Source organism: Dermacentor albipictus, chromosome 4 (assembly GCF_038994185.2).
Source record: "Dermacentor albipictus isolate Rhodes 1998 colony chromosome 4, USDA_Dalb.pri_finalv2, whole genome shotgun sequence".
NCBI classification, from domain to species: domain Eukaryota; kingdom Metazoa; phylum Arthropoda; class Arachnida; order Ixodida; family Ixodidae; genus Dermacentor; species Dermacentor albipictus.
This window is the reverse complement of record NC_091824.1, coordinates 169806557-169830678: the sequence shown is the minus strand read 5'-3', so window position 1 is coordinate 169830678 and position 24122 is coordinate 169806557. Positions and strand designations below refer to the sequence as shown.

General features: G+C 45.5%; 1 protein-coding gene across 1 annotated transcript in view; it reads right to left on the bottom strand.

The window, feature by feature from the left end:
* Window positions 1-1865: 1865 nt before the first annotated feature.
* Window positions 1866-24122, bottom strand: part of LOC135910104 (26S proteasome regulatory subunit 6B) — a 51594-nt gene continuing 29337 nt past the window's right edge. Inside the window, exons 6-8 of the mRNA XM_065442142.2 lie at window positions 11047-11123; window positions 9613-9837; window positions 1866-2044 (exon numbers count right to left, since the gene is read on the bottom strand). Coding sequence (XP_065298214.1) covers window positions 1931-2044; window positions 9613-9837; window positions 11047-11123 — 416 coding nt within the window. The 3' untranslated portion in view covers window positions 1866-1930. The remainder of the gene's footprint in view (window positions 2045-9612; window positions 9838-11046; window positions 11124-24122) is intronic.

Genomic DNA, 24122 nt, shown 5'->3' with positions numbered 1-24122 from the left:
GTGGGGAAAAAAATGACCCCAACAAATGCCAATGAACCTGCAGTAGACTTATGCAACCTTTAGTGAGCATATACCAAGCCAGTCGCAGCTGTTAAAGAGAAACAACAACAAGATTTCACATTGACTAAATTGTTTATAAATGAGTAGTACATATATATTATTGCAGCAATCCTGGCAAAGCTGCAGGGCTGGTAAATTTTTTTAAAAAAAGAAAAAAATAACAGCCTTAAGCTATCCCCTAAGCAAAAAATGCATGCTTCTTGTGGCTAGCAGATATGCCCATCCCAGGCCAGGGCATGGCCTCCAAAGATTTTCAGCCCGTCACATGTGCCACCTAATCACGAAGGTCATGCCAAGGGGCCATGCAAGTTCTCAACATTACAGGTTCTGCGTCATTACCAGTGAGCAATAATGGTGGCAGTCTTACCAGTTCTGGTAGCGAAAACACCTAGTTTTTTATGCTTTTCTTGTTGCATCAACTCATATTTCTAATACAAATATGTTCACAGAGGCTGCTCTATATCTACATTATCTGAATATAGGCTTTTGACATAGTCCAAAATTTCATTGCAGTTGACCTTTAAGCGGCACTCTACGCTGACTTTCTGCAATCACCTCCAACACCAAACAATCAATGTTCTTAGCATTTTGGTGCACATTTTCTCTGGTGTGACTCTTTCGTCAGTCAAAACGGAGACAGACAACTCCCCAAAAGTGCAACCAGTTTTGCACACCAACCTGATGTCAGGCAGAATGCGACTACCTGAGCACACATATGCTCCCATATGATGTTGGACAAGGCCTCCCTCTCCAACTGCTCTCCAACTCTGCATCACCCTACTCCATTGACTGCTGGCTCCAACATGAAACCTCATACTACTCGAAGAATTTATTTAGTTGTCTCTAATTGTCCCAGCAACATTCTGACACTACTGTGAGCACCTAAAGACTACCTGGAACCTATTCAAGTACTACAACAATGCTTTGCAGAGTTTCAGCCCTCTAGCTCTTCACATTCTCTTGCAGTAATTGGTTATACATTTCAGGAATGTTTCAGTACCACCCAAGAAGCACAACCTGTAATTTCTTGGTCTCCAGTAATTACTAGTACCAGCTTTTAGAGTTTACCAAATTATTTTTATAACTTTTACCAGTATGCACATTAACGTTTCTCAACCTGCTGCTATTCTTACCCCAGTATCTTGTTCATCTTTTTCGCTACTCTTCCAGCAAGCATTACAGCATTTTAATTTAGAAGTGGTACTCCTAAGACTACCAGTAGTACCCTCGTGTGAGCTTAACATTATATGCCCGTGCATTCAAAGTATGTAATATTGAATTTTAATCCCTAGAGATTCACCAGTAAATCAGTCGTATCGGAAACTCCATGCTGAACCCACAGCATGTGTCCTCGCATTAATAATCAGTTGTTGTGCACGAGCTGAAAGACGAAGGGCTAGGGATTTGACGAACACAAGCGCAATCCCTATTTTACCAACTCATCCAAACCAGTACACTTATTGCTTTCTTGTGTGTTTCCATCTTCCGTCACGTGCTGGTCGTAATAAATCCATGCTGAAACCACGAAGTGCTTCATCCAGGACTTTTTAATGTCCCATCGGGCAACACTGCCAAACACAGTGCTAATATAGCGCATCATTGGGCCTAAACTGGCCCTGCTTTCTGTGCTATTAGGGATAAACAGATGTGACCCTCCTGTCATGTCAAAGAATAGCACAACTAATAAGGGCACCAGCATGACTGACACGATGATTTGCACAACGGATATAACCACAAAAATGTGCATAACATTGAGGTTATGCACAATGAACGCATCTGCAACTGCATATTCAAGTACCATTGCCTTTGTGGGTTGTTTACATTCATTCGTTTTAATGTAACACTTCCCGCTGCACACTCACATCATCCATTACTTGTAAAACTCATGCTCAGACTCGTCCTTTTTGATGTTGTTCTTGTAGCCCTTCTCAAAGTCCTTGGCCAGCACCACATACCGATTCTCTCGCACAGCGTGCATGCCAGCCTGCAAAAGTGCAACATGCAAACGGCAAGATTACAAGGCATAGAAAACATACTCAAACGAGAAATCCAGTAATATATTTTTCAGCATGTCAGAGAAGTTTAGATTCTTCTGCACCTCCAGTCATGTGCAAGACAGTTCAAATTGTAAATAAACACCAAAATAATAATAAAAATAGTGCAATTTGCATCATTTGTGCAGGACGTAAAGGAACAGAAAAAAAAAAGACAGATGCTGTCTACATCAATTGTATTTCTTTATGTCTCGTCTAGTATTTGTGCTGCGCAAACTCGGTCTTCAAGAACAACGTAACCAACGAGCCCCATGAATGAACTTTTTACATAAAACTACAACTTTAAGAATTTTCAGCAGCATTTGCAAACAATGTGCAATATTCAGGCTGCTCTTGCACATGACGTCACTGATTTGCATACCCTTGCTCAACAGTCATTGCACTTCAGGTGCAAGTTCATGAACCTGCAAAGCAACAACATGCCTTGACGGGGCCTCTGTTTTCGCTGAAGTGTAATACAGTCACCGACCGATTTTCCGGACTCCGAAAATTCGGACAAGCCCGATTATTCGGTCAGCTTCGCGGCACCGTCATTCTCCCCAGAGACCATAATGTATAACAACTGCCTAAAGTTCGGACACCTTGCAACCCCTCGTCCGATTTTTCGGACACTCCTTGAGCCAACTCGATCGAGGGCATCATGTACCGACTCTGACCGGCGCATACTTCGACTTGCTGAACGCCATTTTTGTTTTGAACGGAGCTTCCTTGCTGCCTCACGAAGTGGCGCTACTGGAAATCCCCGCTCATCATCATCGTTTCTGCCTGGTTCGACAGAGTGATCGTACAGCAGTTCCGGTTTCAGCTTAGTAAGCCATGTCAAGACAATCCAGCAGCTGATTTGTTTCTTTCGCGCACGACGCTGCGATCAGCACGTTTTTCGTTCGTGCGACTGGTGTCGGCACGAACACGACGGTGGTGGAGCACGGCACGACGGTGGTGTTTGCGTTGTGTGCTGTGTCGAGGTTTCGGTGATCCAACGCGGCGTACGGAAACATCGTGTCAAGTGTCTAATGGCGCCGACAGTGCCCGCGCAGACTGCGCTGGGAAATGCCAGCAAGCGGGTGCCGGGAGGCGGAAAATGTTCTGCCGAGACCTGCGCAGTGGTTGCATTTTAATTCCGGACACCGTCTAATTTGACAGTTTCACAGGTGCTGACACTGCTGTACTGACATGCGCAGAACTCGACGACGGCGAGATCATTCGTCAGGTTTCTGCTGCTCCGCCGAACGATGATTCCGAGTCGGAAGATGACGCACCGTGCGCTACGCCGCCGTCGCATGCGGAGCGTGCACAAGCAGTGACTGTGCTTTAAGCCGCCTATAGTGACCGTACGTCCCTCTCCGAGATTCAGGCTTATCTATTTGCACGTAAACGGAACAGCGTGCAACGGCGCACTCACGATTTCTTCAAGCCTACTGCCGAGCCCGAATAAGTGCGTGGAAATAAAGGATTTCATTTTTTTTTTCTTCATCTGCTTTTTCGGACACCTGTTTATTCGGACATTTCCGCAGTCCCCGTGAGGTCCGAATAAACGGTCGGCGACTGTACTATGACACTCTCTATCATTCACTAAGTAAATGCAGCTGTTGCCTCCAAGACTTCAGTGCACACCTGGGAGTCCTTATCTGCCTCTTGTTTGATTGTGTGTGTGTGTGATTGGATGTACAAGAGGCTTCAGACAAGATGACTTAAACCAGTTCATATATGAATTTCGTCTAACTTGCTATCGCAAGTAAAATTCTGCGTGATTACACATCCCAGAAGCATATGTGACACACAAGGCACTTCAAACAAGTGCAAATATACCGTATTTACTCGCACAATGATCGCACTTTTTTGTCAAAAAAATTGACGCAAATTCAGGGGTGCGATTATTACGCGGGTTAAATTTCCCACAAAAAGAAAACATTTTTTTTTCATGCCACATTTGCTGTGGGATGACAACAGGTCAACAAATAGGCGGCTGCAGCTGTAACAGTGCGGGACACCAAAACAAAAATGGCAGCCAGCGGAGCAATCCAAACATGCCGAGCACACCAAACGCGATTTTTCTTCTTCTCGTGAGTAGATTATGCGCATTGAAATAGTTTTTTTCAGTATCAGTAATGAATAATATCGTTACTATTGGCAAGTTTGCGGCAATAACGTAGCCATGACCACTTTGGGGGGACAGAAACAGAGATGGGCGCACTTAGCTGCCAGTGACAGAAACACATGGCAGGTACGCTGTGGAAACTGTGTCATTTGTCTTCACTACTATCTTAATATGGCATGCTTCCCCTATGGGTGGGTGAATATCTTAGCTGTGTTGCACAAGCGTCAGCGTATGAATATGGTGCACTTCTAACGTATCAGTGTAAACGTGGCTACTATCATAGCCGCTCGCGATTTGTTGCGTGCCCACGAGTGCAAACGAGAAGAATCGAAAAGCGCCTGTTTTGTTGTTGTTGACCACAACCATTACAAAGCCTACAAATAATAAAGGCAAGGCAAGCTTCATTGTAGCTTCTTTTTTTTTCATGGAAGTGCGGAAAGTGATGAAAGGAATGAAATGGGGCATCTGTTTAAGAATGTTCGGTGTGTGCAGACCGCTTGGTATGTCTTGAGTTGCATGCGTAGCATTCGACAGATGGTAAGCGCGATCATCATTAGCTAGACTTGACACACGACATATCGCTGTGGCAAGTTCGGGGTGCGATCATTACACGGGAAAGGAAAAAAATCTAATTTTGACAACAAAATTCTGGGCTGCGATCATTACGCGAGTGCGATCATTATGCAAGTAAATACGGTATATATATAAAAAAACTTATTGAAACTAACACTGGACTGAGCAGCCCATAGAGCTGCTCCTCATGTTGACAGCGGTAATGTTAGAGAAGGCATATGCTGGAAACAAGAGCATTAGCACAGTCACATATCTCAAGACGGCAATGAATTTAACAAGTTCTTGCACCACATTACTCCTGTTGGCAAAAAGAATGCAAAAAAAATTTGTGAAGGCTATGCTACTGCAGAAACCTTCAAGACAGTACATACATTAAATGCAGTCGCTCATGGCAATAGGTCTTCTACACATCCTTTAAAGGGCCCCTTACCAGGTCTGGCTATTTTGAGCTGACAAGCGCAGTGCATACAATGCGCACTAACGATAGTGTCTGCAAGTACTACAACCCTATGCACTGCAGAAAGAGCTTAAATTTCAAACGAAATGCCTTTTGCCTTTCTCCTCGTGGGCACCACACTACCAGCTGGAGAGTAGTCGTCAACAGCACAAGTGCGACGTCACTAATAGTGACACGTGACTTGGAGAATTATTCAAGACAACATCACATTTGTTCAATATGTTGCTTCAATAGATGAATTAAAGTTTTACTTTGCACCGCAGAAAGAGTGGTGTACTTCCATTTTGTCTGCTTCTTCCCACGTCTTATAGTCGAGCGCACAGAGAATGAAACCGTATCATGCGATCATGCTCTTTCATTCTCTCGTGCCTGCCTCAGTGTTCATGATTGTGGCACTGACTTATACTACTAATCAGGTGTTCTCGTGCAGAGCATGCAAAACCGTCCACTGCGCAAAACAAAACAAATGCAACCGCTTGCGCGCGAGACCGTCACCGGAAGTGCACCACTCAGCAAAAAGGCGAGAAAGAGAGAGGGAGAAGAAAAGCCGGGGTGCATGAACGCGGTCCTCTGGCTTCTGCATAGGAATATGCAGGGAAGGAATTCCGCTTGGGGAGGCTAGACGGGGCACATGGAGAGAGAGCGTCCATGTTGGCGGTGATGCTCGCCTCCTCAAATCATGGGTTCACAGCACTTCAAATATTTGTATCTCTGCTATTAATGAACTAATTCGAAAAATTCTTGCGGTAGAACGCTCCGTAGTGGGCATGTAACAACTTTCAGTATATAACCAAAATTTCCTATGTGGTCTGGTAAGAGGCTCTTTAAAAACTATAGTATTTCACAAGATGTCGGCACCTGAGCTGTGGCGCCCATCCAGAGTGCCCAAGAGAATGCGTGATGCAAATTTTGTTCAGACCTGTAAGGGCGCTTTAAAATCTAAATTTAGGGCACTCCTATATGAATATTTGAGAATGGAGAAACTGTTTTGCTCAGTATCCAGCAAACCAATATCCTACTTCCAAAAGTCAGTATACTAACTAAGCTTTCTTTCTCGTGCAACAAGTAGTTCAAGCAGATGTATATAATGACAGCATTCCTGTGTCTCGTGTGCTTTTGAATCCGGAGTTAGCCCCAAATTTGAGGCTTCCTCTTAAACCCTTGAGGGTCAATGACGTAAACAGACGGCGCCGCGAACAAGCCCAAAATGGTCGATGCCGTGTATTTACGGCGCCGTTTGTATGTTTAAATCCGCTCGCCCATTTCCTAACTTTTTATTTTCTGGCATGTGCTGTTACTATGTGGGAATACAGGGAATTTTAAGGTGGAAGCCTTTAATGGATCATTGTCAAGGTCATCTGCCGTTAGCAGACACTGTCACAGCTGTCCAGCCTCCTGATTGGTCTCCTCTGTGTCGTGACGTCACTGTCGCTAGGCACAGGTGTGTGCCTCCCGGTTGGCTCGCGTGCGTGACATCACTGTCGTCAAGTGCAGGTGTCAGGGTGGTTCGGCGCCGCGCAGGATGACTCATCACATCGGCACGCGTGGCAGCCATGTGTTCGACAGTGCACCCTGACATCACTGTCGTCAGGCGCTTGAGGTGGCCTCCCGACTGGGCGCTGTGTGTCCCGACGTCACTGTCGCGTCGCGACCGTCTGCTTGGGTGTGGTGTGGCAGTGGCAGCAGCGGCAGTTTACTTTGCAGTATCGTGTGGGAAGGATGCCTCATCTCGCCAAACCAGTGTCTCCCGCTAAAAGCAAGCGGCGCTCAAGAGAGGTTGAGCGTATACGTCGCATGCATCAGAGCGGCGAGGCGCGTTCGACACCACAGAGTCCAGGGATGCAACGGGCCAATGCAAGAGAGGCAATGCGTTTGAATTAACTCGCTGCATCTCTGGATACCAAGGCAAATGAAGCTCGGAAGTGCCGTGACCGCCATCTTGCCGCGGCAATCCGAGCAAGCACAAGTCAATCGAGCGAAGTGGATGATGAGGCTGGCCAACTACATCCCGACACCGCCATGAAACATGCATCTCCTCCTGATCCACAAACAGCGCTGCAATAGTTCCAGGCAGCCACAAACTACTTTAACACTTCGTCCAGAACGATGTGGCAGGCATTTAATAAACAAACATTTACACAACAGTGTACGAGTTGTGTGCCTGCGTGGTGTTTTCGATGCAACAATCCCTATTGGCAATGGTGTCAGGCTTCCGCCGTTTCACACTTTAGTCTTAACAAAGTGTCTTCCATTTTTTTTTTTTTTCTCACGCCTCCCTCTCTCGGTTTTCGTTGCATGCTTTGTATTAGAGCTAGTTTGCTCCGGCGCGTCTATACACTACCGCTCGCACGTTGGCGCACGGGTGGGCAGCGGTTTGGGTTTTGTTCCACGGGCAGTTTCGGCTTCTTGCACTCACATAACTGATAGCTATGTCGTTACTAATTGCTGAAAGGGCGACCGCTTCTTTCTCGCTCGTGCCGAGTCAAGTCGGTACCAACTCGCTCGTGCCGCTCGTGTCAAGGTGCCAACGCGCGAAATGCCTAGACACGGGCTTGAGGAGTCGACGCTCGATGCTCTTGTTCGCGCAGTCCGAGGTGCCAACGCACGAAATTCCTAGCCGCGGGCTCGAGGAGCCGACGCGCGAAATGCCTAGACGCAGGCTCGAGGAGTCGATGCTCGATGTACTTAGTCGCGCAGTCGGAGGCGCCAGTGCACAACATGCTTAGGCGAGGGCCCGAGGTGTCCGCGCTCAATGTGCTTGATCGGCAAGTCGGAGACTCCTATGCGCGAAATGCTTAGCCTTAGCAGCGTATGGCTTTCGCCAAGCACACTTTCAAATTTCCAAAGTGTCTTAGGTAATATTCGTATCAACCAATGCGGGTCGAAAATTGATTCGTAAAAACCATTCTCTAGCACGTTGCAAAGTAATGGGGCTCGGCCGGGACCACAGAAAAATTTGTATCATCCAGAAATTCGTATTAGCCGTGATCATATCATTGAGATTCCACTGTATAATATAGGTCGTTAGAGTTGCAAATTTCCATATACAGTCAACGACTGAATTTTCGGACATGCCTGATATTTCGGACGTCTTTGCGGCACCACCACGAGCCCCATAGAATCAATGTATAAGGAGATCTGAAGTGTTGGATGCTTGAAACCCCGCCATCCAATTTTCCGGACTTTTTGACGCGAGGGAAGGTCCTTTGGCTCCTCGCACAGCGCCCTTGCAAAGGAAATCGACTTGCACCCGAAGCATATCACCGCTTTGAATCACGACTAGCCGAATCTAGCCGCCACACACCGATTTGGTCTGGCCACGCTGGCAATGTTCATCGCCACACTTCCGCCTCCAGTGGAGTTTCTGGAGCAGCGTCATTTCGTTTGTTTGCGCAGGCCACGTTTTGGCTAGCGTGGTGTGTGGTTGTGCTGTTGTGTCAAGTGTGCTCTGCGACGCTAGGCCTAGGTGCTTCGACACTCGTCAGCGAACTCCACTGTTCGCAACTTGAGGATTTTGCTTGCCTTCGATGGCCCCCACTCCATCTTCGTTGTCCTCGCCGATGGCATCGAAGCACGGAAAGCAGTACCGTCGGTTAACGATGAAGAAGAAAACCGTCATTATTAAGCAAATCGTGAGCAGCCAATCGCAGGCTGAAGTGAGCAAGGAGTTCGGCAGGTTGAGGGAAATTCAGAAGACTTCGATGTTGAAAATGAGGAGCCAATGCCTGCGCCGCCTACAAGCACCGAGTTGACGCGAGCGCTGTTGACTCTTTCATCGGTGTACAGTACTGACATGACCCTTGCTTAGATCGAGGCGAATATGATCGCATGCAACCGGAATGCCGTCCAAACAACAATCAACAAGTTCTTCAAGACACTGCAGCAATAACACCGGCTGCCCGACGATGCACATGCACATAATAAACTGGCAGTCGGCTGCATACAGAGTTCTTGAATGCCTCTTTTTATAGCCACTTCACTGATGCTTTGGCAGGGTGTCGGAAGCCTGGTACTTCGCCCTTTACCTCTAGATGTGAGAAAAAAAGAAAAAAGATGTGTTTTTTTGCATGCATTCATTTTTTCGGACTGCCTGAATTTTCAGACGTTTTTACGTTAACTAGAGGGTCCGAAAAATCTGTTGTTGATTGTAGTTATTCCTGTAGAAAGCATAAAAGATTAAACTGCACTGCAAAACACGAGACCTTTATGACTGCAATCATTGCGCAGCTTTCATAGCGTTGCTTGTCAAGTATAAAATGGAGTACCATTGTGAGAAGCTCCATGCATCATGGTGCACTTGCAAAGCTAGAAAAATAAGACCTTGAAAGGCAGCCATGTATGCTGCAGAGCAAGTCGTTACAAGCACATACCTCTTGGCATATGGCATTGATGTCAGCGCCCGAGATTCGGTCTGGCCGTGCCACATAGTCCTCCAGGTCAAGCTCATCACTCAGGTTCATGCGGCCCGTGATGGTGGAGAAGATGAGCCGCTTTTGCCGGCGATCTGGTAGTGGGAACTCTATCTTGCGGTCCAGACGGCCTGGGCGGAGCAGTGCAGGGTCCAGTGTGTCCGCACGGTTTGTTGCCATTATCACCTGCGCAAGTGTTGCATCAAAAATGCGACAATTTGTGATGATTATGCACGTGCAGAGAGAATCTTTGCCTTTATGCATTTAGAGGATTATGATTGCTTTAAAATTTTAAAATATAAAGCGTAATGCAAAAGGATAGAAAGTTGGGCGAGTTGGTAAGGTAACATGATCTTGGATCGTAGCGCGAAGTGACACGGACAGAGACTAGAAGCAGACAGGACGAGCGCTAACTCACAACAAAATTTTTATTGAAACTGACAACATATGTATAGGTGATTACAAATACCGCAGCATATGAACATGACAAGATCTAAAGACATCAGTTAAGCATATCAAGAGGTAGGAAAGTCTAAAAAAAAGCATAATAAATGATGCCACAAGAATGCCTGATGCCAAAACCATGAAAATGAGAAATGAAATGAGAATGAGCATGTGCAGTTCCCACCTGCCATGGGAATGATGGCAGGTGAGGCTATCACAGCGTTCACTCTAGTGACCTTTGTAGAAAACTTTACGGTTGCAGCTGCATGTTGCATCATGCTTCGACACACTGCGATATTGACACGTGAACTTGTTTATCTTTTATAGGTGAGCACTTTTCACACTCTAACGAATGTTATCGCTCAGCAGAGGACAGGCCTGCATGTGTAGGAAGTTTCTGGAAAGCTATCGATGGTTCTGTCTGTTGTCGCCGAACCGTGTGTAATCTGATTGCATGTATGCGTGACGCGAATGGCGTAGAACTTGGGCACCAGCGATTACTCTGGAACCCTCGATGGCTCATGTATAAAAGCTGACGCGCTTGACCCATTGATCATATTTTCGACGATCAGCGACTGTGTTCGTCGCTGTCACCATTCTTTGAGTGTAGCCTGTTTATGAGGGCACAAGATCGCCCAACAAAACGTTAGTTTCGTCATTCCCAGTTTTGCTGCTTTCTTCACCGTCACAACTACTACGTGACAACACCATCTCGCTAGTGCACGTACAACCGGAACATACAGCACACAAGTTTAAATGCACAAAAAAAGAAGGGTGCATTTTACTGAACCACAACTAAGAGTGTCAGAAGCGAGAACAGTCAAAAGCCAATTCCAAACCCCCATTGGTATCAGCTTACCAGAGCATCAACACAATGCGGCGGGTGCCGAAAGCAATAATTGACAAAATGTTATGTGTGTTTTCGACCCCCCTATTGGTCACAACACCCACCTTGACGTTGGTAGTCTGGTCAAAACCATCCATCTGGTTCAGCAGCTCCAGAAGGATCCGCTGCACTTCTCGATCCGCTGCAGATCATAGGCCCATTTTGATAAATAAGGCAAAGATCATCTTTGGCACCGTGACATTAAAAAATAAAATGAAGACGAAGGCTGCAAGTTACACACAAGCACGGATCATCTGACATGCAGTCTTAGATGAAAACAACTAGATTGGTCATGCAGAGGCAAACATTTCACCTTCGCACAATGCAACAGCACTGCTGCTAGAAAGTTCTACTAAAAAGCTGCTTCCAGTTTGCTTTCCAGTTTATTTACTCATATTGTATTTAGCATTCACGGCACTTTCATAAAGAAATAAAATATCAGAATGGGTGTTCTTCATCATTAAGTGAAATTACCTTTAGTCATGCCAGGCTACGCTTTGACCATTGACTAGTCACTAAGAAAGTGGGCTTTTCTAGTTCATGCTGCGTTGACATAATACTTGGGCCTATAATTAATTTTTCTTTTCCTAGAATAAAGCAGTTGGTAGTGGGTCTTAATTATCAGTCTGTGACTGTATTGTATCATCAAGGTTTAGTTCCTTACCATGCATTTTTAAAAGCACTGTATCGAAAATAATGGGTGGAGTGTGGCTAATTATAGCTGGGAATGCAAAGAGAAGGACAGTCCTACTGGGTGTGCCCTGTGGACTATGTGCCTATCAGATAACGCCTCGAAATTTACTGCTGATCATTTGCTGGTGATACGGAATGTCTTAAAAGCCAAATTTTTTAGTATTTAATTCGCTAATCCATTGAAAGGTGGAATTTGATGACAATGGGGGTATGCCAATACAGTGCAAGTCACTTATAACGATATCAAGAAGAATGAAAAATCCTATCGTTATGATCAATCATCGCTATATCTGGAATGCCGTAAAATATTTTTTTTAAAAAAGCTGCCGAACATACCTTTGGAACTCTGAAACCAAATTTTCCACCTACAATAAAAAAATCGACATTGTAGAAAGAAGGCTGTGAAAAATGAAACGTTTATTTATACCGCTAAACAGTGTGTCAAGCGTTAGGCACGCTGCAATAGTCAGAAATCTGCATTTGCTTTCGCGCGCTGGCGGGATGTGCTGCGCGGTAATGGTGGCGGATACGAACTCGCGTAGGCAAACTTTTTGCCTCGTCTTGATTAAGGGGAACTTAGCAAAGCAAATTTCTCAATTATTCTGCATGAAATACGTCACCCAAAAGGCGGAATTTCGATTGTTATATCCGATATGCGGTGAATAAAATATTGTTATATATGGGTTTTTTTCTCATAGTCATAATGCATAAGTTGATACTCTGAGGTTAACTCATCGTTATAACCAAAATAACATTGTATGTGGTATTGTTACAAGTGGGCTGCACTGTATTCTAATCGCTAAACTCCATGAGCGCGATTTCGTGCGCGACAGCAACGAGCGACGGATCGGGTTGTCGCTTGAACAGATCACTCGGTCTTGTCTTGCGATCGCTCGGTTCTGCAAGTCTAGAATTCGTCACTCGTCGCCCAGAAGTGCTATGAGCGACTAGCCAATAGCGCGAAGCTGGAACTGGATGTACATAACGCAAGCATTTCCGATTGTCACACGAAACGAGCAAACAAGTGAATTTTTATACATGCAAAGATGAGAATCTACTGCAAGACCTTCAGAAATATTTTATGCTGCTTTTTACAGTAAAAGACATCAACTTAAGTTAATAAAGCATGTGTCACACTAGTTTCGGCGCCTATATTGCTGCCCTCATACCGGCAACAGTGGAGAGACATCGCTCAAACGAGACGGCCATCTCCATCGCATCTCTTGTTGCTGTCGCGCGCAAGATCGCTTGTTCATGCGGTTTATACTTAAATGTTTGAGTACCGTATTGAATATTGTTCTATTCGAGTTGGTCGTTTCAGATTAAGTAGTCACTATTCAAAAATCTGAATAGTTTTCAAACAGTTTTCATATACAGTCGCCGACTGTTTATTCGGACCACACGGGGACTGCGGAAATGTCAGAATAAACAGATGTCCGAAAAAGCAGATTGAGAAAAAAAAATGAAATCCTTTATTTCCACGCACTTATTCGGGCTCGGCAGTAGGCTCGAAGAAATCGGAAATCGTGAATGCGCCGTTGCATGCTGTTCCGTTTACGCGCAATCAGATAGGCCTGAATCTCGGAAGTCACTGCTTGTACACCCTGCGCATGCGACGGCAGCATAGCACATCATCTTCCTACTCAGAGTCATCGTCCGGCGGTGCAGCAGAAACCTGACGAATGATCTTGCCGTTGTCGAGTTCTGCGCATGTTAGTACAGCAGTGTCAGCACCTGTGAAACTGTCAAATGAGACGGTGTCCGGAATCGCAGTGCAACCACTGTGCAGGTCTCGGCAGAACATTTTCCGCGTCAGTAGGGAGCACATCGGAAGGCGACAAATCTTAGGCCTCCCGGCACCCGCTTGCCGGCATTCCCCAGCGCAGTCTGCGCGGGCACTGTCGGCGCCATTAGACACTTGACGCGATGTTTTCGTATGCCGCATTGGATCACCGAAACCTCGACACAGCGCACAAAGCAAACACCACCATGTTGACACCAGTCGCACAAACGAAAGACGCGGCCTACTCGCAGCATTGTGCGCGAAGAAACAAAGCAGCTGCTGGATTGTCTTTACATGGCTTACTAAGCTGAAACCGGAACTGCTGTAGAGCCACTCTATCGAACCAGTTGAAACGATGATGATGAGCGGAGATTTCCAGTAGCGCCACTTCATGGGGCAGCAAGGAGGCTCCGTTCAAAACAAAAATGGCGTTCAGCAAGTCGAACCATGCGCCGGCCAGAGTCGGTGCATGGTGCTCTCGATCGAGTTGGCTCAAGGAGTGTCCGAAAAATCCGACGAGAGGTTGCAAGGTGTCCAAACTTTCGGCAGTTGTTATACATTATGGTCTATGGGGAGAATGGCGGTGCCGCGAAGCAGACCGAATAATCGGGCATGTCCGAATTTTTGGAGTCCGGAAAATCGGTCGGCGACTGTATACACTAGATAGAGCAGAACCTTGTTGATATGATGCCATTTCATTCAACTTGCAGAATGAAGACTTTATTTTTTAGGGCAATAAAGTTGGAGATCAGTGGTTTCTGAATGCGAACCATAGACCTTAAGTGCTTGTGATAAATGTAAGAGAATGCTAAATACAGCAGAGCCTCGTTTAGATGATCCCGTTTTGTACGGTGCCCCAGTGCCAACGTTCGCAATCGAAAACAGAAAAAATGACCCAGTACAGTTACACTTCTTTTAAAGCGAAGCTTTCTTTGGCTCTTCCTTAGACTTTCCCACTGCTGCTGCCGCTGCTGCTGCTATCTGGCACACCACGTCGGGGCATGTAATCCTATAGAAGAAATCGCTCGATAATTCGAAGTCCTCATCCAGTAATATTGTTTAATTGGAAGTTAATTTTCAGCCGGGATCCTCGAGGTGACCGTCATTCTTTGGTAGAATGTGCAATTTTTCAAGTGTTGCAACAGTTCCATGCTCCCCGTTGGTGTCACCGCCACCGCAGCCGCCCGAAACGCCATCCTTCTTGGAGCGGCGCGATTATTCATTGCTACGGCTGCCGTGGCCTCCGCGATCAACTCCGGCGAGAGGCGAAGTGGCTACCACCGGAGGCCACGCGCGGCTGCCGCGCATGGCCGGAGCTGATCGCGGAGGCCATGCGGGTGCCATAGGTGCACGCAGCGCTGCATACTGGCAATGGCGAGATTGTGCGAGACTAGTCTTGCAGCGTGCGCAGCGTATGTCGAGGCGTGTGTTGGTTGAGCGCCTTTGTGCGGGAAGCTCGTCGGCTAGGTTGTTCCACGGGTGATTCGGAATTGACTGTACCTAGTCGCGCAGTTTATAGCCATGGCAAACCGTGGCTCTTATCGCACGCTCGACCTGGCAACGAAAGTCGAGGTTTTGAAGGAAGTTGAGAAGGGAGGTGGCGCCAAACAAGACATAGAGTGGAAGTACGGGATCAAGCTGAACACGCTCTCAAACTACATCAAGAACAAGCGCACAATAATGGATGCATTTGAGAACGACAAGTTCAAGACTTCTCGGAAGCGAATGCGCACAGGCGCTTACCCAGAGTTGGAGAAGGCTCTGCTGGTTTGGATTAGGGAGGCCAGGAGCAACAAACTTTCTCTCAGCGGAGACATCGTTGCGATGAAAGCCCGAACGCTTGCAGCAATGTTGGGGATCGATGACTTCGTTTCGTCAGATGGATGGCTGACGCGCTTTAAAGATCGCCATGACCTGATTTTCAAGAGCGTGTGTGGTGAAAAGGCGTCCATTAACCAGGAAACATGCGCGACGTGGAAGGACGGAAAGCTGCGTGAATATCTCGCCGAATACAGACTGGAAGATATCTTCAATGCAGATGAGACTGCACTCTTCTATCGGCTTCTACCAGAGAAGACCCTGACATTCAAGGACGACGACTGCGCTGGGGGCAAACGCAGCAAGGATAGAGTGTTGGTGCTGATCGCGGCAAACATGACTGGCACGGAACGATGTCGGTTACTTGTGATCGGGAAAGCCGCGAAGCCGAGACGTTTTAAAGGTGTGAAGACGCTGCCTGTGGACTATGAGGCGAACAAAAAAGTGTGGATGACAGCCAAAATCTTCAAGAGCTGGATAAGCAAATTGGACCGCAAGTTTGCTGCTTCGAACCGCAAGGTGTTGTTCCTTGTCGATCACTGCAGTGCTCACGTGAATGTGCCAGCCTTGAGTGCAATACGCCTCGCATTTTTGCCTGCAAACACAACGGCTGTTTTGCAGCCAATGGACCAAGGCATCATCAAGAATGTTAAAGTTCTGTACAGGCGGCACCTCCTTGAGCGCATGATTTTGCGTATGGATAGCTCCACAAAGTACGAGGTGAGCCTGCTTAGTGCCATCCACATGTTGGCGCGAGCATGGGATCGTGTGAAGCAAGAAACAATCGCAAACTGCTTCAGGGCTTGCGGTTTTGTGGCAGCTTCTTCAGAGGATGCCTCTGAAATTTCAGCGGAGGAAGCGTCAACAAGCGAGCTTGACGGCACTGATTTTGGTGATGCTCTCGGGGACGTCAATTTTGAAGATTACGATGCCGTAGACAAGGCGGTCGAAACGTGCGGTGCGCTGACGGATAGCAAAATTGTAGAGATTATTCGGCCCCAGGAAGCGACCCAGGAAAGCGACGATGACGTTGAAGGCGAGCCGCAACCTAAGGCTGCCGATGTAGCTGCGGGCCTTGCTCTCGCGGAGCGCTTCTTTGCCGCTGAAGGTAACACGGAAGAAGCGTTCCGCCACATCTACAGCCTGCAGAACTTGCTTTCAGCAGCGCGATTCGGCAAGAAGAAGCAAAGCAAGATGACCGACTATTTTTCTTACAGAAAATACTCGATTTCGCCACAAATAAAGTGCTGTTTTTTATGTTTTGTACTTAATTGGAAGTTCATTTAATTCAAAGTTTTTTGCGGTCCCCGTGAACTTCGTATTAACGAGAGTCGACTGTAGTAGATTTCGAATTAAATCAAGAAAAAGAAGTTGAATATTGTAAAGAATGTCAGAAAATTTATCATGAAGTTGAATGCTAATTTTGTGCAAAAAAACAATGTTGCACAGGCCATAAAATTGTAATTACGTTGTAGCTCCTCTGATGTCTAGTTGGTCTCGCTTTTTTGACGGTGCCATGTTTTGGTTTCGATTGTAAGTCAACCACCCGCACACTTCAGATTTTCAAATTTAACAAAATAGGTAGAATTACAATCGTGTAAATACAGTAATCACATGAATTGTGACGTCTTGGAGCGCACATGCAGTTTCCCGAGGCAGCCAGTGCTGCCATTTTTGTGTTCAATTCTGATGAGCATGTGCGCACTTCAAAGCCCGCACAAAAATTGCCCACAATCGGGGAGAGAATGAACTCCATAAGAAACAAAAGTTCAGTTCTCTCACAATATGTAGGATGGCACAGGATGTCTGTGGGTGGCACAGAAGGTCTTGAAAAGTGTTTGAAACCTTTGTTAGCTGGCTAATGATGACCAATGAGCACAGCAGAGAAAGAGTTAAAAAGAATACCAAATTAGTATGCCAGCATTGATAACAACTCAGTTTATATATGACGATCTTGAAAACGTTTTTTATCGATAGAATATCTGCTGAATAGAATTAAGTACTGTAGTTCTTTAGAAGCTGAAGGAATCACAAAGTTAGTGAAGTGGTTTGTCAGCTTTCTGAGTGTTGCGCAACTGCTGTGATTAGATGTGCGTTGACTCGGCACGAAACCACAACTTTAGTTGTCGGCACCCAACAACACAGCTCCACTTAGGCCTAGTGACAAGGCCTTAAGTCTTGTCACTAATATGTTCCTATAGGTGGCTCACCAGTGATTGGTCGCGAAATTATGCATACAAGTTAGACTGGTAGCCATTGAGGCAGCGTTCGGGTTCACAGGCAACCAGCCAGCAACTACCGAAAGTGCATGTGCGAAACTTGTCTGCATGCTTAAATGTGGGCAGAAGGCTCCGAACTGCAGGAATCTGCGTGCGTGAACTTAGGCATTTGATACGACCTGCATGGCCCTCAGTAGCTGATCGGCCCGATCTTCACACATGTTTTCATGCTTTTATACATGCTGCTTTCCAGGGTGTCTACCAAGTTGACATTTCTAAATTCCCTGAGTTTTCCAGGTTTTCCCTGAGCACCTTTGCGAAATTCCCTGAATGAGTCAGATCTTTGTTTTATGTCAAGACAGGCTGACACCACGTTGCCCGATGCTGTCACTCTCTAGTAAGCATGCTAAAACAAAAAAATGACTTAATCCAGTTTGAATAGTAAGGAGTAATATATATTTTATTTAAAAAGAAAACAGAATGAAGGTGTTAGTAAAATGCACAGCGAAAGAAATGGTAAAGCCCATTCCAAATTGAGTCGAACATTTTCAAATACGAATGAAAAGGAGATGCATACATAAGTTAATATTTTTTTAATATCAGCTATTTCTATCAACTGATAGCAAGCTCATCTGTATGAGGTCCTGAACTTTGTCACAACTGAGGTTCTCTCTCAGCAGCTGGGAAGTCAACCTCAACTGTCCTGACATACTCTGAGCCCGTACACAACATCTCAGTGTTGGGTTTCACTGCGTAAACAATTTATTTTGGTTTGGATGAGGGACACCTGTGTCTCAGCATCAGCCATCACTTAGTTTTTTTAGCTCAAGCTCCTTCAAAAAGGTGGCGGCACCCTTCCTTTCCCGTTAATTCCTCAGTGCGTCGGTCCTTTCTGTTCTCATCCTCCTTCTACCACGCTTTCACCACATGGATCATCTGAAGCATCCTCTTGGTCAGTTGTACAGTCAACATTTCATTTCTTGGGCTTCCGAGGGGCCGCAAAAAAAAAAAGAAAAAAACGGGCAGTCTGAAAAAAATTAATGCATGTCTTTAACTGCCTTTAAGGGCTAAAATTACCACCGGCACGTCTCAAAAAGCTCTGAAGGCCTGCCAGTACGCTTTTTAGGCATATCAGGGCTTGTACTGTGACAGAAGACGACGTGCGCGCATGTGTAATTAAGTAATGTACACTGTGTCCCGCGACAATTACCCCCTTCCCACGCTTGTTATGCTTCACCGCCTAACATTAGTGTACCGAGGCGAAGCTAACTTTCGCAGACTGGCATTACGCAACGCGCTGTGCTCTGCGAGCTTCAAAGCCAATCGCTAGGATTACAAAGGCGGAGTCGGTGCCATTGGTGATAGTGGCCAATTCTTTCAATGAAAAAGATGGCACCGCACGGCAAGAAGCTTAATAGCGAACATAGAAGCAGCTAGGCCTGACGTTGCCGCGGTGGTGGTTACGGATTTGCGGATTTGCCTGCGAGAGTGCCGGTTCGAGGCGGCGAGATAATCAAAATAGCGGCGGTGGCGGCCTTGATTAATGCCACTTCAGACCTGAAGTCGGGGCAATATACATTGACTATATGGAGTACGTGTTGGTGCCGGAAAACCGTGCAAATTATCGGGCATGTTCGAAAAATCGGGCGTCTAGAAAATCGGTCGTTAACTACTCTGGCAATACATCGTGCCGATGACACGGCGTCAATAATGATTCGTTGCGATTCCTCTGTTACTGGAGCCAGCATTAACACGACTTTCGTTCCCTTTTAATAAAGTTACACCTAATTTTCCCTGATGGAAGCACAAATTCCCTGAGTTTTCCCTGAGTTTTTCCAGACTGCTCAAATTCCCTGAGAATTCCCGGTTTTCCCGGTTTTCCCGGTTGGTAGACACCCTGCTTTCGCTATTCCCTCTGTCTAGGTCACATTAATTGTTTTGATCAGTCCTATCAATCTGGACAAACCTTGTACTGACAGGAATCGAGCACCATCGGAACGCTACACACTTCAAGCCGCCAACCACGATCATGTCTTTCACCGAATGTAGTTGAGCCCCGACATACTGAACACAAAGGGGATTGCGAAATAGTTCCAACATATTGATAATTCAAAATAAAATATGCCTATCTGAAGCTTATCTGAAATCTCCGCACATCTTGGACAGTTACCCAAGATCGTGAGAAGCAGGAACTTACTGATTTGCTTCTCCAAGGCCGTATCAAACACAAGAGTTGATTTATTTTTTCACTCATGAACGTTAAAGTTGCTCATTCTGCGGAATTATCTTTACAATGCTAACCCTAAAGGTCCACGTCACCCGGGTGCAAGACCATGATGCACCTCGCGGGCGTAGAAGTACTTGTTGCGCATTTTTGTTCAAAATAAGGTAGAAATTAGCACCCCCCGGAAGCAAACTAGCCTGTATGGACACGCACTGTGCCACCATCAGTGCACTTGCACTGCGAATTGTGCAAGAGTATACTCAGCTATGTGCCCCTTACAGAAAGCTGTTTAAACGACCAATTGTCATACGTGGGCAACAAGCCAGGAGGACCACTGTGTCAGGTTTTGGAACAGACTTTATCAAAACCAGTCATTCTCATTTCTCAACGGCTCAAAAAAGTCCAAGCGTCTCTCTTTGTGTGCTGCTCAGCACTCTGATGCTTCGCGACTGGTATGTCCCGATTCGGTCTCTGCCCTTCCATACTGACCCCTGCATCCATGACTGCTGACACTACACACACATTGTTAGTTTTGAAAGTGCCTTTAAGCTAGCAGAACATCCGAGTCAATTCTTACTGAAGTGTAACCATGCACAAATTAAACGCATTCGCACAGCAATGAGTCTTGCTTTCCACGAAGTGCGGATGTGGTGTGCAGTGGTTTTAAATTTGAACCGTAATGAGAAGATTCGTCCGAGTGCAGGTCAAGGTCAAAGTCGTTTTAGCCGCTAGTGGAATCCTAAAATGTTGTTTGTGGAAAGCCTTTGCCTATAAGAAAGCAAACCCGGCGCCTCAACATATTTAGCTCGGCATCCCATGCCCAGCACAATGCAGTGAAAAGACTAAGTAACATCCATGCTTTCTTGTGGAAAGCATATAAGTACCGGCGGGCCTTTCGCATTCTTGAAGCAGAGTGACGATCTGCTTTTGTCAATAACGAACGGCTGCAGTTTGCATAAGCCATACATAGATACAGCGAGCAAAACAGATGATTTTTCTAATTTTCCCTTCATAACATGTACTATTGCCCTTCAGATTCAATCTTTTGTTTGAGAGTATCAGCCAAAACAGTGCCATTTCAGATTTATCGGCACTAAATATTTTCGACATGAGAACTGATTGCGTCTCCAGTAGGAGTAATGCACGTGCAGGGCTGCAGTGCAGCATAGCAGGCATAATATGAGGCAGCAAATGGGAGTTCGATGTACACATAGTACATTGCTATACTATTGCATTGGATTTTCAAAGGGATTTTACAACTGTTCAATATAAATAACAATTCAATATATCCAAGTTTGATATACTCTTGATCAACTGTATATCAAATATTAAAAAAACCAAATAGTAGATGCAGTCAAACCTCGATTTAACGAAATCCGCGTTGTAAGCAACTATTTTAATTTCCTGATGTTAGTTGCATTGAAAATTGTTTATTTTTTCCGCAATTAATCAAGTAATTTCATGACACGGTTTCTGTTGAACAAAGTTCTCAATAATTTCAGGGATGTACACTAGAACTTCATTGATATGGTCGTATTTCATACAATTCCCTGGTACGAACATTCGCGACACACAAAAGATAACCTAAACAGTTAAGCTTCATTTTTACCTGTTCATACGTTCGTTGAAAACACAATCTTTCGACACCAATGCTCAGGACGTCGCCAAATTGCGATCATATGATATGTTTCCAAGCTGCTAGATTGCATGTAAACAACAAAAGTTTTGTGCGAGGCACACGCGATTTTAAGCTGTAGGCACCTGCCTGCGTTATGTGAAAATGACACCATGCACACATTCCTCTTCCAGTACAAACATATCTCGCGGGGTTGCCGCATGTCACCATTCACAGCCATCACTGCCAACCCTACTGCAATAGGCATCTTCGCCGATCTGTTTCACAGCGCACAGGCATGTGGTACAGACAGTGCCATTGGAACTTCGAAGTGTACAGCACATTATTAAGAGGCGATAACTCAGACACGGCGCCATTCACTGCGCCAGGCAGCGGTGAGCGTCATGTTTCGCTCTGGCAGCATGATATTCCAGCATTGCCCACCATCTTGATTTCATTTTGATTTCCTAACCAGCAAATCTCCGGGGGTCATTGCACGACGCCATTCACAGCTATCACCACCAACCCTATTGCAATAAACATCTTCACCTCCTTTACCTCGCACATGCATGTGTGGCATAGAGCCACTGAAACTTAGAAGTGTACTGCCTGCTTTTAATAGTCAATAACCCAAACGCACTGCTGTTCCCTGCTGCAGGCGATGCAAAGGGTACATGATGTTTCGCTTTGATATCACTGTAATGGAGCGTGGTCCGCCAGCTCAATTTGGTTTCGGTTTCCTGACCAGCAAATTTCACAGGTTATCACACGATGCCATTACCACAGCTATCACTACCAACCCTATTGCGATAAGCATCTTCAACTATCTATTTTAGAGCCTGCACGTGTGGCATAGTGCTGTTAGAAGCACACCACATGCTTTTAAAAGGTGATAACACAAATTCGGTGCCCTTCTCTGCAGCAGGCAGTGCAAAGTGAGCGTCATGTTTCCCTCTGAGAGAATTGCATTGTGGTGTCGCCCACCAGTACAATTTCGTTTTCCCATCACAGCTGTAAAACATTACACACTAGAAAAATTATGACGCATGTCTCTGGCTGCCTAGACCTTACAAACTCGATGAGCCTCGGCATCTCGTGCTGTAACAACTTGCGCAATGCTTCGCATTACACAGATATCAACTACAGTTGAGTCTGCCATACTTTCCTGTGACTTAGGATCGTACATTCTTTCAGTTAGCATATTCTTTCTCGCATTTCTTTCTTTTTTTTTTCAATATCGAACGAATGGGGCTTTACTGTACTTGGAGCCTCTTTGGCTAATGAATCTAGCAAAATGCTATACAAATGTTGAGCGAGGCAGAAGTCACTACTATCGTATCAACCTCTTCCCTGCCTTTTTTCCACCAATGCTCTAAACATCTCTTGCTTATCTTGACTGCTGACCGGTTGATGCCCCTCTTCTGTCCACTTTAAATCCAAACACTTCTGGAAGGTGTACATTACCTCCGTGTCTCACTGGGTGAATCCCTTAGCATGGCATTAGGATATTGACACGTGTACTTATATTTAACAGGCGACCACGTTTCGCCGCCTAACAAATGTTATCGCACAGCGCGGGACGCGTCTGCATGTATCCGAAGTTTCTGGAAAGTTATCGATGCTTCTATCCGCTGTGTTGTCGCCGAACCTTGTGTTATCTGATTTCATCGCGTGACTCGAATGTTGTAGAACTTTGTGGAAGGCATGCGGGTCCGAACAATTAGTCTGGAACATTCGATGACTGCTGTATAAAAGCCGACGCACTTGACCCGCTGATCAGATTTCTGACGATCGCCGACCGTGTTCGCCGCTATCGTTGTGCTATAAGTGTAGCCTGTTTTTGTGGGCACAGGTTCGCCCAATAAAAGCTAGTTTTGTATTCCACCGTATTCTTGCTTTCTTCACCGTCACTACCCCGTGACAATATGCTGAGTGGTCTCCGGATTTTGCTCCAGCATACACATGCCTGATCTTGTCGCGAGTATTTTCTCCAGTAAGTTTTTGTCTTTAGGTAACCACTTCAAGCTTTAATTAGAAAGGTACTGGCCTTCGTGTTATTGTACAGATTTTAACTTCTAATTTCTTTCTTACCATTCTTGTAAACCTCCATGGCCTTTCTTGTTTCCATTCTTTGCATTCAATTCGCCATTTCTGTTTCTCTCACTTCCTTTTTGATGATTCCTGGTAGTCTACTTACACTTTGAATTGCCCTGTACTTGGTTGCCAACTTTCTTGGCCCCTTCCTCCCTTCTGTGTCAATGCTTTTCAAGTACAGATACTTGAGCACATTAGCAGTGCATTTATTTTCATCCACGTTCCTGAGCCTTTCTTCAAAACTAATTTTGCCCTGTACTTTTTACTTCAAAAAAAGCCCAACCCGTGACCATGCATTGCCTAATTTGTTGTTTCTCCACGGGCTCCAGAACCTAACTGGCCTATCTATTTTTTGTTAAGGGGGGACAAGGCACTTCGAAAACATTTTTATATTTAAAACAATTTGAATGAAATATGCACAGTTAATGCATTTTTACCAGCTGATTCCAAAAGCTCAATTATTTTTTTATATGACGAATATTCTTTTTTAATGATATCCAAAACAGGATGTTCTTTGTTAGGAGCCTAATTAGCTAATCAACATCAACTTGCACTGCAATGTACAGCACAGAATCGATTTGGAATGTTCATAGGGTGCCGTAACCTATAAATCATTGTTTTAGATCATTTTGTAGAGAAGTTATAGGTTGTCAAGCTTGGTCATAAAAAATATGACCTTGATGATAGAAAAATGT